General features: G+C 32.3%; 1 protein-coding gene across 7 annotated transcripts in view; it reads left to right on the top strand.

Annotated features, from left to right (window-relative positions):
* LRRC7 (leucine rich repeat containing 7) overlaps nucleotides 1-16,551 on the top strand; it is a 561,274-nt gene that overhangs the window by 277,147 nt on the left and 267,576 nt on the right. For all 7 annotated transcript variants that reach the window (XM_078451792.2, XM_078451793.2, XM_078451796.2 and 4 more), the window contains one exon: nucleotides 2,647-2,703. In XM_078451792.2, the coding sequence (XP_078307918.1) occupies nucleotides 2,647-2,703 (57 nt within the window). The remainder of the gene's footprint in view (nucleotides 1-2,646; nucleotides 2,704-16,551) is intronic.

Genomic DNA, 16,551 nt, shown 5'->3' with positions numbered 1-16,551 from the left:
GCAAAGATATTTGTCATTATTTACAGTATGAAAGAAGTGAAGGCACACATCTGTCTAGGAGATTAATTGAATATATTATGACACATCTGTATGATAATACTATGTCAATTGATAATCTGGTTTAGGGAAATAGTTCTTTTAATTCCTATGATAAGTTATATTTAGGAGTATATTATAATAAAATATATAAACTATATTTAACCAATTTCAATATAAATTATGAGTGAGCTAAAAGACTGGTTCCTTGGAAGTGAAATTATGGATAATTTTAATTTTCATATTTTTCAATGTTTTCCAAGTGTTCAACAATGAACTATTTTTATATATATAAAAGATGTATCTTAAAACTTAAGATATTTTTCATTTATTATCAACTGCATTTTTCTAAGTGATCACTTTTGAAATTATTCAAATAATAAATTGAGTATAACTCAACACCTATCTGTTGGTGTTAAGAACTCAGTAGAGAGGCACTTGGGTGGCTCAGTCAGTTAAGCCTCTGACTCTTGATTTCAGCTCAGGTCATGATCTAACAATTAGTGGGTTTGAGCCCCTTGTTAAACTCTGTGCTGACAGTGCAGAGCCTGCTTGGGATTCTCTGTCTCCCCCTCTCTCTGTCCCTCCCCCTGTGTGTGTGTGTGTGTGTGTGTGTGTGTGTGTGTGTGTGTCTTTCTCTCAAAAAGTAAATAAATAAACATTAAAAAAAAAAGAACTGTTGGGGTGACTCAGTGGCTCAGTCTGTTGAGCATCTGACTTCGGCTCAGGTCACGATCTCACAGTTTGGTGGGTTTGAGCCCTGCATTGAGCTCTGTGCTGATAGCTCAGAGCCTGGAGCCTGCTTTGGATTCTGTGTCTCCCTCTCTCTGCCCCTCCCCCACTCACACTTTGTCCCTCAAAAATGAATAAATGTTAAAAAAAAATTTTTTTAAAGAACTGTTATTTAAGTCCCTTAACATGTAATAGCCTCAGTTTATATACAGAGAGCAAATCAACATTTCCCAAATTCCATTACTTTTGTGGATCATGATATCATACACCTACGAACACAGTATAGTTGGACAGTTTTTGAAATTCACAGATCTTCAAAAGAGCATTTACCTAGTTTTTAATGAATTGACATTTCAAAATTTGTCCATATAACTATCTCTGCCCTCTGGTTCTGACTCCAGCACTATAATTACACTTTTTTTAATTTATCAAATCAGAGAATATTTATCACCCTAGACCATACTTTTATGTGTTAAATTTTTCTCAGTTCTCTTTAGTACTCCTAACGTGAAGGAAGAGATTTGGGCCAACAGAAAACATAATACAAAATCCAAAACCACTTAGAATTAGAATTAATTTTGTGTAAATTGTCTGCCAAAATATGTTCTACTTTATTATTGTAATCTAAACAGTTGTTTAACCCTCAACTGGATAGCGTAACAAAAGAATTACTAAATTTGGAGCGCCTGGGTGGCTCCATTGGTTAAGCATCCTACTCTTAATTTCAGTTCAGGTCATGATCTCATGGTTAGTGAGTTCGAGCCCCAATCAAACTCTGTGCTGACAGTGCAAAGCTGCTTGGGATTCTCTTTCTCCCTCTCTTTCTCTGCCCCTTCCCTGCCCTCTCTCTCTTTCAAAATAAATAAATAAAACTAAAAAAAAAAAAAAAAAAAGAATTACAAAATTTCCTTCCAAAGCCTGAGATTTGGTGCCCCTAAAAGGCAAAAGAAGTCATGAAATATCTTCACACTAGTACAAATATTGAGAAGATTTGAGACATATAAATGTTTAAGAAATCTTACTAGTGATATACCCATGCTCTGAATAACTGAATCACTTTTTTTCATATAGTGATGAGGAGTTTTAAAATTAAAATTAAATTAGAATTTGATAGGAGTCAAAACCCAAAGAAAAGAGGAAGAGACCTAGATGAATATCTAAAAGCCCAGTAAATGTAAGAGACATAGCTCAAATAGTGAAATATTCCCAAAACACCAAGGATTCAGAGAATCCAATTAATATTTGTTGTAAAGTAGCTTCAACTAAGTACATTTGCAAGCTCAGTTATAGACATTTTAACAATAGTGTGTCTCATACTATAGATCTTAGCAAGTAGGTAAGTATGAAATGTAGGATTCATAGATGAGGAAACTTAAGTTAGGAAGGGTTGATTAATGCACCCAATGTCACAGTGATAGAACATGAAAGAGTCTGGATTTCATCCAGATTTGACCACAAAACTCAAACTTTTAACCACTATACTATGCTATTTGCTATACAAGTTCATTTATAGTCTCTTGAGGGACAGTATTACCATGTTCCAGTGAATACAGCACCTGGTATTAAGTAGATATTTAGTAATCTGTGACATACAATTAAATAACAGTGAATATATTTTTATAAAACATGAAGTTTAGATTACTTGGACCCAGTGGTATCTTTGAATAATCTTTATTTTTAGTAAAATTATATTTGTCATTGTCCAATGTTGATACAACTCTACTTATAACCGATTTGTATAATTCTTTAAAATCTGTAACCATGATGTGTAATGTCCAGACATAGTTGTTTGGATAATACAGTGATACTTGACTCTATCAGAGGAATAGGATTTTATAGAGAAATATTAAGAAGCAATTTTTTTATTCACTTCTCCAGACTTGTCAAATTGCGAATCTTGGAGTTAAGAGAAAATCATTTGAAAACTCTACCAAAGTAAGTGACTGTGTCTTTTCTAAATTTTGAATTGTGGTTTTTCAGTAATAGGAAAAAAAATGACTATTTTTATTTTGGCTATGCATAGCCATTTTGATTGAGTTTACTTTTCTAGTTTCTTCTGAGAGCCTAAAACAGTACAGTAAACTATAAAACATTCACATTAAGTAAGAATGTATACTGCTTTATAAAACTGTGTGATTGCAAGTCAATGTGGGAAGAGCCATCTAAGGTTCTTCTCATAGCTGAACACACACACTAGGAAGTTACTTCATTACAATTTATGAAACTGACATTTTTATAGCTCAAAACAATCAAAATGTTCAACCTAATCATTTGCTTAATTCTTCAAGTTAATTTATGGGTGGTGATAGTTTTCAGTTTTTAAATCAAGAATATGCAAAAATATTTCATAAAAATGATTAAAATTTTTCTAAAGATCCTAAAATGGTTTGGCAGAAATTTTATACATTCTTTCAAAAACTTTCTTTCTGCTAGTCTATTTAAAATTTGGTTTATATAAAAGCATAGGATATCTTTATGCAAGAACTAATCCCTTAAATTTTACACAGCGTTTAGTTTAATAAAATGCTTCTTTTGTCCTGCCTTGCCATATTTATGTCTAATAATAGAATTCTGTATTTACAGAAAAAAAATATTTTTGAAAGTCAAAAATTATTTAAAATGGGTAATTTTTTACACAAATAAATCAATATGGCTTGCATATGTTGTTATTAAATTATAGAAAGTACTGTTGTTGGGGCGCCGGAGTGGCTCAGTCAGTTAAGCATCCGACTTCAGCTCAGGTCATGATCTAATGGCTTGTGGGTGCCAGCCCCACGTCAGGCTCTGTGCTGACAGCTCAGAACCTGGAGCCTGTTTCAGATTCTGTGTCTCCCTCTCTCTCTCTGCCCCTCCCCCATTCATGCTCTGTCTCTCTCTCTCCCCAAAATAAATAAACTTTTAAAAAAATTAAAAAAAAAAAAGAAAGTACTGTGTTGCTATTATTACCCTCCTGAGGTCTTAGAGAAAAATATTGAATACAATTATTAGTTTTCCAACATATCAGTCAGACTTTGAGACCTTTCCTCTGCTGGACCAAAACTCAATTTTATTTTTTACTTTTTAAATTCTTTCCCTAAGCTAACTAGACTGAATTTCATTGATATTTTTTAGCCAATATATCAATATAATACCTACAAGTACATTTTATATATGATACTATATATGAAAATTCTGTCAATGCAATATAAAAAGTTCATATCAATATGAACAATAAAAAGATCATATCAATAATGATATGATCCCATTTAAAAATATATAAACATAGAAATAAAACATCTATTCATTCCTCCATATGTGGAAGACAAGGAGAAAACATGAAAAGGAGGAAATGTCTCTATAGATGGACACCATATGCAATTTTGAGTAGCTTTTCTCTAAGCTAATGTATTATTATACATAGGTCTAATGGAGGCACCATGTCCCAGGTTGGGGGCATAAACAGAGATGGGAATATGGGAATGTGATTGGGAGTGTTACTTGTTTAGCAATAATCTGCTAATGCAAATTGCCAAAGTTTCCATACCTAATGTCTCCATCCCTAATGCTATAAATGTCTACATTTAAAATAGAGTGGAAATATGGCTCAGTGGAAACCAAACCATAGTGAAAGAGCAGTTATACCATTTGTTTAAATGTTTACATTTAGGTCAAGGAGAAAATATTAAGTATGTGGATGAAAATCCTTTTTCCAGAAAATCCTTTCTGCTTGCAAATAATGGTGTTGATGTGAAATATAACATAAATCTGACACAGATTGTCAGGGTTTTAAGTATATATTTTTAAATAGACATTTTAAATACAAATTAAAATCTAATGTAGCTCTGTTAACTGTTCAGAGTAATGAGTAATGATGCTCATAATTGGTACAGGGATATTCTTTAACCTTTGAGAGTATGCCCCACTATCAAACATAATGAAAATTAGTAGGATAACATGGATTTAACTATGTTTGACATTAAAAAAATCTTGTAAAGATGCGTAGAAATCACACTAAGTCTCCTTGGCAGACCGCTATGCATGTATGTTGTAAAGCTGTTATAGTTTTTACATTTAAAAATCATTTTCAAAGTTATGTCCAGTCTACTGTATTATTTTTTAAGTTATAGACATAAATCTGAAGATCCAAGGGCATGCATAGAATGTGGTGAGAACTGTAGTTTAGCTTTGGTGTCTATAAAATGAGAATTGCATGAAGTTTTATCTTGAATGAAAATAAACTTTTTCACCTAGTATTTTATACAATACCTTCCGAGCACCAATCTAGACCTGTAACTAAGAGATATATGAGAGCTTTCTACTGTCCTTTATTTTGTACTTTCAATGAAAATAAAGGAAAAATGTAATTTTAGGAAAAGCAATTTTAGTTTTAGAACAGTTACTCCAACAAAAGATAGCTCAAGGATACAAATAAGATGCTAAGTCTTTATTGGGTGCTCAGTGATTTTCTCTTCTTTTAATTTTGTCTTAAAAATCAATCTGTGCAAAATGTAAAAATGTTTAAGAATTAAAATATAATATGTATTAAAATGTGTATCCTTTAAGTAAACTAGTGTTTGATACATAAGACATTTTGATAGATGCAGATTCTAGGACAAATTCTTTGTTACTGAATACAAGTTAGTATTATAAACTTTCTTATGATGTTCCTTTATCATCATTCTTCTAGGAATATGAATAAGTGAGAAAAAAATTTAATTCCTCAGATACACATTTGCTTAAAAATCCCTGAAATAGTAGGTCTTGATTACATGTAATAATTGAGGATGTTGAACATCTGAAAAAAGTAGATAACCAAAAAGAAAACTTTTAAGTTTCATGGTACAATTTTCCTCATAGCAGAAGTATCTTCTTAATGATATGTTTTTGACGGGAAGTACAACAAAATGAGTTTGCTCTCATTTTGGAGATTTTGCACCAGCTATTTCTCTATCTAGAACTCTCCCCGCAAAACCTTGCATGGCTACATCTTCTTTCTGAGTCACATCTTTCTTCAGATGTTGTCTCCTCAGAGGATTTCTCTGATTACATCACACAAGATTGTCCTTTCTTAGCCTCTGTGCCATTTCACTATTCTTTTGGATTTTCTTCATACCATTTATGGTTCTCTGAATTATTTTGACTCTGTTTACTTGGAGATGATCTCCTTAGGAGAACATAAGCTCTGTTAAGAAGACTTTTTTTCTCTCTTTCTACTGCTGTATTTTCAGTGCCTAAAACAGTGTCTGGCAAATAGTTGGCACTCACTAAATAAACAAGAATGTTAATACATTGAGTCACGATTAGAAATATCTGTTCTGTGACCTGGACATTTTGTGTCACCTTATTACTTTTCCCCATTGAAAATTATATGAAATATCAAATATTATAACCAGATGAGTCTCTCAATAGCTGATAGCTGAGGCTTGATTTTTAAACCTACATATAATATAATACATACATGAACACACACACACATATGCACACACGTGGTCCCTCAGTGGTTTTAAGTTACATATAATAACTAAGGCATGACAAGGGAAGTAAATAATTTCAAGTCAAGTTAAGGAAATTAATATCTGACAACTAAAGAAATGCCCAAAATACTATAACTTATTTCTTTGCTTCTGTCATTAAAAGATCATACGTTTAGTCAAGAAATGTGTCAGGATAAAAATGAAAGGATAGAACAGTTTTTTAAAATGAAATTTAGCACTTGTTTCCATGGAAGTAATGTAGCAGCATATAAATAATGATAATGGTGAGTTATTTATAAATAAAAATTCCCCATATTTGTGAGAATGCCTAAGGGCCCGCACACAACACATGTATAACTATTTATAGATGGTGCCAAAACATTATACCTTATCTGGACATTCTCTAAGAAAAAAAGATCCCTTGAATTATAAATATAAATTAAAACCAGAGCTACATTAATGCATTATTAATGATAGACATTATATTATGAAAGTCAAGAAAGACTGAGGGGTATTTCTGATTGAAGAACACTAAAGAGACATTTTAACTATGAGCAGTGATTCTGAATTGATTCTTTTTCTCTAAAAATGTTATTGGTACCTGGTAACACTTGCATGGACTCTGAGAATTATGGTTGCAATGTAGCAATGTAAATTTCCTAATTTGGATGGTTGTATTTGATTTGGTTGGAGAATGTTCTTGTGTGTAGGAAATATACACTAAAGTGTGGAATTGATGGGGTACCAGGTTTTCAGTTTACTCTCAAGTAGTTCAGAACAGTTATTTGTAAGGCACTTTGAAACTTTTTAATTTTATGATTGTTTTAATATAAAGTTTTATTTTAAAAGCTGTTTTAAAGTATAAAATCTTTGAAAAAAAGAAACAGTATCACTATGGAGAAAATGATCAGCTTCGTTTCTGAAATATGTATGTATATAGAGTATAAGGGGAGAGTTTCATTTACATACTAAAATAACTATAAAAATGAATATTTTAGGGATTAAGTTTCTACTTATGTGAAATATTTATCTATATCTATATACATCTATATCTAATCTAGATATAGATATGATTTATTATTTTCCTACCTGAATGGTAACAAATACTCTATAATTATCACTCAAATTTTTATTCATTTGCAAATACATGTTTTTAGTTTTCATGTCAGTTCATTTTTCTTTTTAAATAAGATTGCTTTATAGGCAGACTTACAAAAATATAATGTACTCATCATGTGTTCTCTTTTAAAACCTCTCTTCTTTTATTATCTATTTTACTACCAGTTATAGTCAGAATAATGAAGAAAAAGTCATAAAATAATATGCAATCTGAACTGGACAGGTGTGACTAAGTCATTTTCTATTCTCATTTCAGGATCCTATTAATGAATTATCTCATTTGGCATTACTGTACAAGTTACTTCAATGAAATACATCAATAGGTTCCTTAGTGCTATTGTAACAAAAAAATTCCATTGTCAGGCACAGCTTACAAGAATAGCTTTTTGATGTTTCTATTAACTCTGTTTTTGTGACTATAATACATAATTGGATACAACGTGTTTTTATAATCATATTACCTTATGCTTTTACCAAGGTATATCAATTTAGAAGGCATAATGTTTTGTTAAACACGTTGTACCATCCCATCCTGGGTTATCTTTATTGAAAGCAACAGTATGATTGATATGTTAACTAACCAACTAATCATATTAGTGACCTCTGGTTTCAGAGAGTTGCACTTAGAACTAGGTATTTTCTTTACCTCTGCTCATCTGGTCTTATATTTTAAAATAAAATGAAATAAATGATATTTATGGCATCCTATATTTAAAAGCATGCTATAAATAATAATGCATTATAATAATGTGATTATTAGAGTCCCTTCTAACATATCAAACATATACCTTCCAAAGATTAACCAAAGGAAAAGCTGTGAGCTCTCTTGACTCCTGAATTAATTGTACTTCTTTCCAGCTTTATGTTTTTAACATAAAATTAAGACTTAGAATATTATGGTTAATAAGGTTATGTCAAGTCCAGTCAAGAGATTAGGAGAGGGCACAAAAGCCAAGTAAAACTGTGGAACCAAATCATTTTTTTCACAGAATTTCAATTAATAGCCACTCTGACCCCTTATGAGTAAATTTTCCAAAAGATGAAAACTGCCTTATGTACTAGTGAGGTTGAAAGCGCTATGGCTTCAGTTTCATAAGAGCTTAAGGCTTAGTCTCTCACAGAACAATTAGCGTGTATTTAGTTCTATTTCACCTGAGAAGTGTCGTGATGTACTTGAATGAGTTTATACTTTGCTGTTAGACAACCCTAGTTTGGTGTTCAAGCCCGTGCTGCTTGGTTATTGGTTTACTTAACTTCTCTGAACTTTAGTGTCATCATTTTTAAAGAATACTCAGTGGTCATTACTTCCATTAAACTGGAAAATACGTTTTAGATAAGAGTTGATGAATTGAATCTTGTGATCGTCTAAAACTAGAGAAGTATTTAAACAAAAGTTGTTAAATTCTGGCACTTAGAAAACTCGAGTGTATGTTTAAAAATCGCATGAATCATGTTTTTCATTTTATCTCATAAAAATCTCTTTATTAGAAAGGGAATGGTGTTTTTTTATTATTTACTTTACAACAAAGTCTTAAAAATAATGTGCAATGCTAATATGCCCTTCTTATTTTTTAAGCAGTGTTGTAATGAGAACTAATATAAATGATTGTCTCCCTTTAATAAAAGTATATAAAAACTTTAACTACTTATCAATTCTTAAAGGCTGTTTTTTTTTTTTCCATTTTAAGATTGGCAAATCTTTAAAATTGGGTAAATTGAGGAGCTCCTGGATGGCTCAGTCAGTTAAGCATCCTACTGTCAATTTCAGTTCAGGTCATGATCTCACAGTTCATGAGTTCAAGCTCCACATCAGGCTCTGCGCTGGCCATGCAGAGCCTGCTTGGGATTCTCTCTGTCTCTGTCTTTGCCCTTCCCCTGCTCACACATTCTGTCTTTCTCAAAATAAATAAATAAACTTTATAAATGATAAACTGTAGATTGAACTCAAATTTTAAAAGACATGTTAAAAAATAAAAGCTCTCAACAAACACCATAAGAAACATATCCACCATTTATGACTTCCTGTATTTTTATAAATCCATTCCCTGCATATTTGCAAATTCAAGTTATTTAGTGTGAATGATTGCTCTCTTTTATGAATGAATGTAGTATCTTTGCTAAAGATATTTTCTGAACATCATAGACCAAATATTGATCTTGGTCTCAGAGTCTTGGGCCAAAAAAAAAAAAAAAAATACACAAAGACAGAAAAGACCTAGTTAACAGATCTATTCTTATGTTCTCAGATATTACTTCCGTGGTTGTGAATTGCAAACGTGTACCTGAATTCCGTTTCTATATTCTAATAGCCAGATCTCAAATGGAATATTCACCAGTATCAAAACTGAAATCATCTTTATCTCTCTCTTCCAACCATCACTCTGTAGCAAAACCAAACCAAACCAACCAAAACAAAACAGAAATCCCAGGTTTCTAATTATATATTACCTAATGACAGTACCATCCGCCTATTACAGAAATTAGAAATTTCAATCCTCTTTTCCTGTCCTACTGCCCCCAAATCTCCTGGCCATCAACTTATGTCACATGCAAGCACTCTTCCCTTCCTTCTGTCACTGTCTGACTTGAGGTCCTTAACATGACTTGCCTTAATGTCCAGTAACTCCTTCTTCCTCTTCTCCCCCCTCCCATTGGAATTCATCTTCTGTCATTGTCACAGCTTCCTTACTAAAGCACACCATGACACATGTCCATTTAAAAATCTCATGAGGCACCTGAGTGGCTCAGTTGGTTAAGCCTCCGACTTCAGCTCAGGCCGTGACCTCATGGTTCATGAGTTTGAGCCCCACGTTGGGCTCTGTACTGACAGCTCAGAGCCTGGAGCCTACTTTGGATTCTGAGTCTCCCTCTCTCTCTGCCCTCCCTGGCTCATCCTCTGTCTCTCTCTCAAAAATAAACATTAAAAAAAATTAGAAGCTCACAATGACTGCTCACAGATCTTAGAAGACAAATCTGTCAAGATCCTTCATAGTTTGGAGTCACCATTTCTAGTACCATTACCTCTCAACATTATATCCCACAGGATCTCTCTGCTACATCTAATATACGATGCACCTTTGTATTTACAAGCATTTCTTGGTAACTTCCCTGTTTCTGCCCTAAAAACAACAAACATCCCTTAATTTTCCCATTGTTTACACTGTGAAATTAACCATAGATTCTGCATTCAGTGTAGTAGCTTAGGAAATCTCCTAGATATTTTTCAAGGCAGTTTTCACAGGAATTTTGCTCTAATTATAGTTTGACTCAAAAACCTTATAATAAGCTTCAGCTCCATAGTCCAGCTATCAACTAAGCAATGCCAAGCAGTATGCTTTTCCTTCCCAATTACAAATTTTGTAATGGTACATAGTCTCAGCAACAATGGGCACAGAAGAGATTTGGTGAATTGATTTTCATTAGGGCCCTTTTACAGTATTCTATAAATTCACTTAACCTCTAGTAAGTGCAGGAAAACTGAACTTCAAGAGATACGTTTTTCTCCAGCATTTAAAAAGTTTTCCCTGCCATCCATCTTTTGATTTTTACTTTTAAAAAGGACTAGTATATGAATAAATAACAAACTATAGTTGGTTCAATAAGACCAATAAAACAGATGAAATGTATCTAATTCTATAGATATTTTTGCTTTCTTTATGTTTCCACTCTCCTTTCTACTCAAATCAGGGTTAATTCAGGTGTTTTAATATGCAAAATACATCCTAAAAAAGCTTGATTTTCTGCTGAACAAGAGGAATCTTTCTAAGTTGCTATGTTTTCCAGTTTCTATGACAGATAGTGCCATAGCAATTTTAAAAGTAAAAAAGTCAATAGCTTCATGACATTACTTTCCTTGAATGTATATTTTGTTTCATTATAGTAGTGTGAGATTTTAGGTGTCCTTTCATGGCTTTTAAAAGTTATTATTTCTTCCTTCCCAAATTTCATATTCCATTATGTTTAGTTTTATATTATTTATCCTCAAAAAGATCCCAAACCTATTCCTAACTGCATTGTCTTTCCATCCATTTATCCTTTATATTTAAACTTTATTCAATATGTTAAAAAGACCTATGTTAACATTTAGCATATAATATCAATCTTTTCTAGATATAAAGTAAACTCTAATTTTATAAGTAAGAATTGAAATAAAATAAATCAGATTGAAATGATATGACTTATCAAGCATTAACTATTCAGATTTATATTTGCTCTAAAAACATGGGATAGAAAATATTATGCTACATGAATTAAAAGGTAAGAATAATACATTTTCTACTAAGAAATATTCAGTGACAATTTAGATAAATGAATTACTTTTGTGTTTTAATTACATTAAAATGCTATGAAGGCTATTGATTCTTCTGATTATATTGAAGCATTTCTAAATTAAACAAATTTCTAAAAGTAAAAAGTTTATTTTGATGAAATGTTTCATGAAATTTCCAGAAGCAAAAGAAAAAGCATTTCTTATGCTAAATAGAATTATAAAGAGTATCTCTTTAATTATTACATCCAACTAAATGGATATACATTTTGAAGTACATACCTAATTTTTATAAAAGAAAGATTTCATACCTGAAGGCACTATTTAAGAGAGAATATATAATTTAAAAACTTTGGTTTTCCATAGCTTGTACAGTAACATACAAACTACTAAATATAGCGTTCAAGGCCCTTCACAGTCTGACTCCTACCTTCCCTCCAACCACCTCTCACTGAATTCTCTAAATATGACTTACAGGTTTGTGTCTCTGCACATTTACTGATACGTTCTCACTTCATATAATAAACAAGTCAGTTTAAAAATAATTTTAATTATTTAAAGTTATTTAATTAAAAAGTTATTAAAAGTTTAATTAAAAGTTATTTAATTATTTAATGTTACATGTGTCAGACCCAATCCAGGTGCTAGAGGATATGACAATGAGTAATAGAGACAATGAACGGTAGATTCTCTCTTCTTCAATGACTTTCAAGTCTGATGGAGGGAGACAGACAATAAACACAAATAAATAAGAAATTGCTTTAAAGAAAATGGGATGATATTATAGAAAGTGTTTGGGTTTTTTTGGTTTTTATATTTAATTGGTGGGTTGCTGCTTTTGGAGTTTTTTGTTTGGTTTTATTTTGTTTGTTTATGGAGTAGGATGGTCAGGGAGACCTTTGTAAAAAGGTGGCATTTGCATTTAGATTTGAATATTGAAAATGATTTGAAATTCTAGAAGAAAATCAAAAACAACAACAACAACAAAAACCATTAGATGTAAAAGCACTTGTGATGGGGGTAAGCCCAGTATCTCAGGAATAAAAAGTCCAGTGTAGCTGGATCTTAGTGAGCACAGAGTGAAGGAGTATGAGATGTGATTAGAGATCAGGTGGGGTAAAATTATGAAGTGCCTTGTAGGCCATGATTGAAAATTAGGATTATATTCTGATTGTAATTGAAAGACATTTGAGGATTTGAGCAAAGAAGACATATGATTTGATTGAAGCTTTACAAAGATCAGTATGGCACTTCTACAGAGAAGGGGTTTTATGTGGACAAAATGAAAGAACACTACTTAGGAGATGATTGCAATAGTAATGACAAGAAATGATGATGGCTTTGTCTAGGATTGTATTTTTGTAAATGTTGAGTGGTCAGATTTAGGATCCATTTGGAGGAAGAGCCTTGTGGATGGAAAGAATTCGTGATGACAGCCAAAGATAGGAATCAAATACTTTCTCCAAAATTGGGTTTGACTAGCAAGATGGAAAGTGGCAAAATTTTCTCACATTGAGAAAATTTGAAGAGGAGTAGATGAAAATAATCAGAGATTTGACACTGGCAGTGGAAAGTTTGAGATCCCTATTAGACAGTCAAGTGTACATAACTCATATGCTCAGGAAGATAGAGATAAATTTTTAAGAGTCTTCACTGAATGATGATATTTAGAATTCAGACACTGGTTGAAGTAATCAAGGGAGAGAATATGGAAAAGAGACAAGAACACAGAATTGAACCTGGAATACTTTAACATTTACAGATTAAGTATGGAAGGTGACTCTATGAAAGAACCAGAGTGAGCAACCAAGGAGTTAAGAAGGAAACCAAATGCAAGAAGTACCACAGAATTCTAGAAAAAAAGAGGAAGAAAGGAGTCAGTTGTATCAATTCCACTTAGAAGTCAAGTAAAATTGGAATAGAAAACTGAGCATTGGCATTAGCAAGAAATAGTTCATTAATAAGAGCTATTTCAGTAATGCATTATGTGCAGCCTCGTTGGAGTGGTTGAGGAGAGAATAGGGATTAGGAAAAGGAGATGCAAGTTCAGACAATTCTTTCAAGAAATTTAGTTGCAGAATGGAAGAGTGAAAAGCCAGCAGAAACTGGATGGAGATATGGTGTCCGGGAAATGATCTTTACAATGGATAATTTCAACACATATTTGCAAGCTGATGGGAATGATCTAGCAGAAACAGAGAAAATAAAGATGCAGGAAGAAGAGAAATAATTATTTTTTTTTTAATATATGAAATTTACTGTCAAATTGGTTTCCATACAACACCCAGTGCTCATCCCAAAAGGTGCCCTCCTCAATACCCATCACCCACCCTGCCCTCCCTCCCACCCCCCATCAACCCTCAGTTTGTTCTCAGTTTTTAACAGTCTCTTATGCTTTGGCTAAGAAGACCAGATGCTTGAGGTGGTGAGAGAATGGAGTGCAAAGCACAAGTGAGAGAAGTGGCTATAGAAGCAAAAAATTCTTCTAACATGGAAACATAAGGGTCTTAAAGAAAATGGATATAAACATAGATTGCTGGCTTGGGGGTGGAAAAATAAGAACATTCTCAATTAATTGCTTTGGTTTTCTCTATGAAGTATGAAGAAAAATCATTGACTGAGAGTAAATAAGAAATGTTGGATTGGAGATGTGAGAAAGTATGAAAGAGTAAGTTGTCTTATAGAAGGGGAAGTGAATATACAAGGGTGCTGTCATAGTATCATCTGGTAGTGCTGACTGTCCAGTTGAAATTTAAGGTTATATATTTAAAGGGAATCCATTCAGCAAAGTTGAGACCTCTTCTTCAGAAAGTCAGATACTTTGCTGTAGGTCCAGCAGAAAACAGCTGGCTTGGTTTTGCCAGGCATTCCCAGTGGAGGGAGCTCAGGCTGTGTACAGGAGAGTGCCTGGGATCAGGGACTATCGAATCTCAGTTATACAATGGAGGTAATTGAGGATATGAAACAGGGAAGAATGTCTATTTGTTCTTTTCTCTTTTTTGCTATACAATCAAAATTAATATTTAAAATATAATCCTATACCACTTTCTCTATAAAAGTGTCTCTAGACACTTAAGGCACAAGTAATTATTCCTTACTCTTTGCTACCGTAGCATTGTGTACATTCCTCTCTGATAGCCTTTATCACATTATATTGGATTTGTTGTCTAAGAGTATGTCCCAAGACTGTAAATTTTTAATGAGAAGGACTATGTCTTATTTGTTGTCTTTATATTCACAACAATGTGGGGCATAAGAAAAGTTTTCAATGAGCATTTGCTGCATAAAGGCAGGCAGTGCGGTATAGAAAGAAGGGCTTCAGTGCCTAGAACAATGCCAGGCACATGGTGGGTACCTGGTGGATATCTGATTGATTGTAAGGATCAGAAATGAATAGAAAGTTAAAGTCTTGATATTTTCTCATTAAATAATCTGTCCACTGCAGCTGGTTCTTGACTATTTAAAACTTAACTCAAGCATAATGCACATTGTTTTTCTTTTTTTCTTATTATAATTGCATACTTTTTGGTCATTCCATTTAATCTTAGCCTGAAATAGAGTGCATTACAGATGTCAAATTAGTATTGCTGTCTTTAATTTTTTTTTAAATGTTGACAATATAAAGGCATGTCTTAAACTGACACTATTAGTTATACATGGACTTTACTTTCTTGGATTAGTTAATTTAATATGTTAATTGTTTCAATTGAAAAAATAAATATCGACTATGTACATATTCTTTGTTTATATATTATATGCACTATATATATTGCATTATATTTCCTTATAAGAATATTTATTATAATACTTTTTTATGGAATGAATTTCCAAAGAATTATGTAAAATGGAAATGTGTTCTAAAGAAAGAAATAATGAAGGCACAGTGTATTGTGAGGCAATATGGCCTCTTCTAGACTGTCAAATGTTGCTGCCAGGGAAGCAAACCATTTAAAACACTTTGTATCTGAATATCCAAAATGCAGTTATAATTTGCTATAGACATATTTTACCAAAGTTTCTGTGGCTTCCTAAATGAAATGTTTACAAAGTCTTCCAATCATCCACCAGACCAAACTGTGACTGCTGCCCATCTCCGTGGTGAGACTGCTATCATGAAAAACAATAAAGCGAACAAAAACCGCTAATAGATGAAACACAGTGTGTTCCATTGTTGTACTGAAGGAACCATTATTTGGTGGTTTGTGAACCACCTAAAATTGTAAAATAAGCCATGTTTTAATGGCATTGTGTTCTACTTGAGTTATTAAGAAATTAGCACCTTTTATTTTTTCATTTAGATATAATTCCTGATACAAAATTTTGTGCTTAAAATAAATATTTGAATTGTTATAAGAAGTGTGCTGAAAGAGTCTAATCCAAGATGAAAGCAGAACTAAAACTCAGCAAATAGTGGAAGAAAGTAGATGAGAAATATAAACTCAGTTGATTTGGACAGTGAATGGCTGTTACAGTTTACAATAACAATAAGAAAACTGAAATTCTTGCTTCAATTGTAATTCAGTAATTTACATAATATTTTGTATATTCCTTATCAAATATAGTGACTAACATCCAATATTAGTTCACAAGTAAAGTTTACTCCCTTATAATCTAGCAGACCTTCCATTTTTAAGGTTATGGATAGATGATACAAAATTCCATCAAATAAACTGATTATGTTTGATATTCCTATTATACCTGCAAAATAAGTATTAAATAAGTAAATCAACATAGTTTTAACTCTAGCCTGTTTATAAGTTGAGACTTTGAGTATAACTGCAACATAATTTTAGCCTGTTTGTAAATTGAGATCTTGGATATAATTGTAACAAGGATAATTAAGTTCCCTAAGTTACTTCCATTGTTTGTTACTTTTTTCCATCTGTATCTTAAAATAGAAATACACACTGTTATTTTTCACTGTGATTACTAGACAAGGAAGAG

Source organism: Panthera onca, chromosome C1, assembly GCF_046562875.1.
Source record: "Panthera onca isolate mPanOnc1 chromosome C1, mPanOnc1 haplotype 2, whole genome shotgun sequence".
NCBI lineage: Eukaryota > Metazoa > Chordata > Mammalia > Carnivora > Felidae > Panthera > Panthera onca.
Note: the sequence above shows the minus strand (reverse complement) of the source record. Positions and strands in the feature narration are given on the sequence as shown.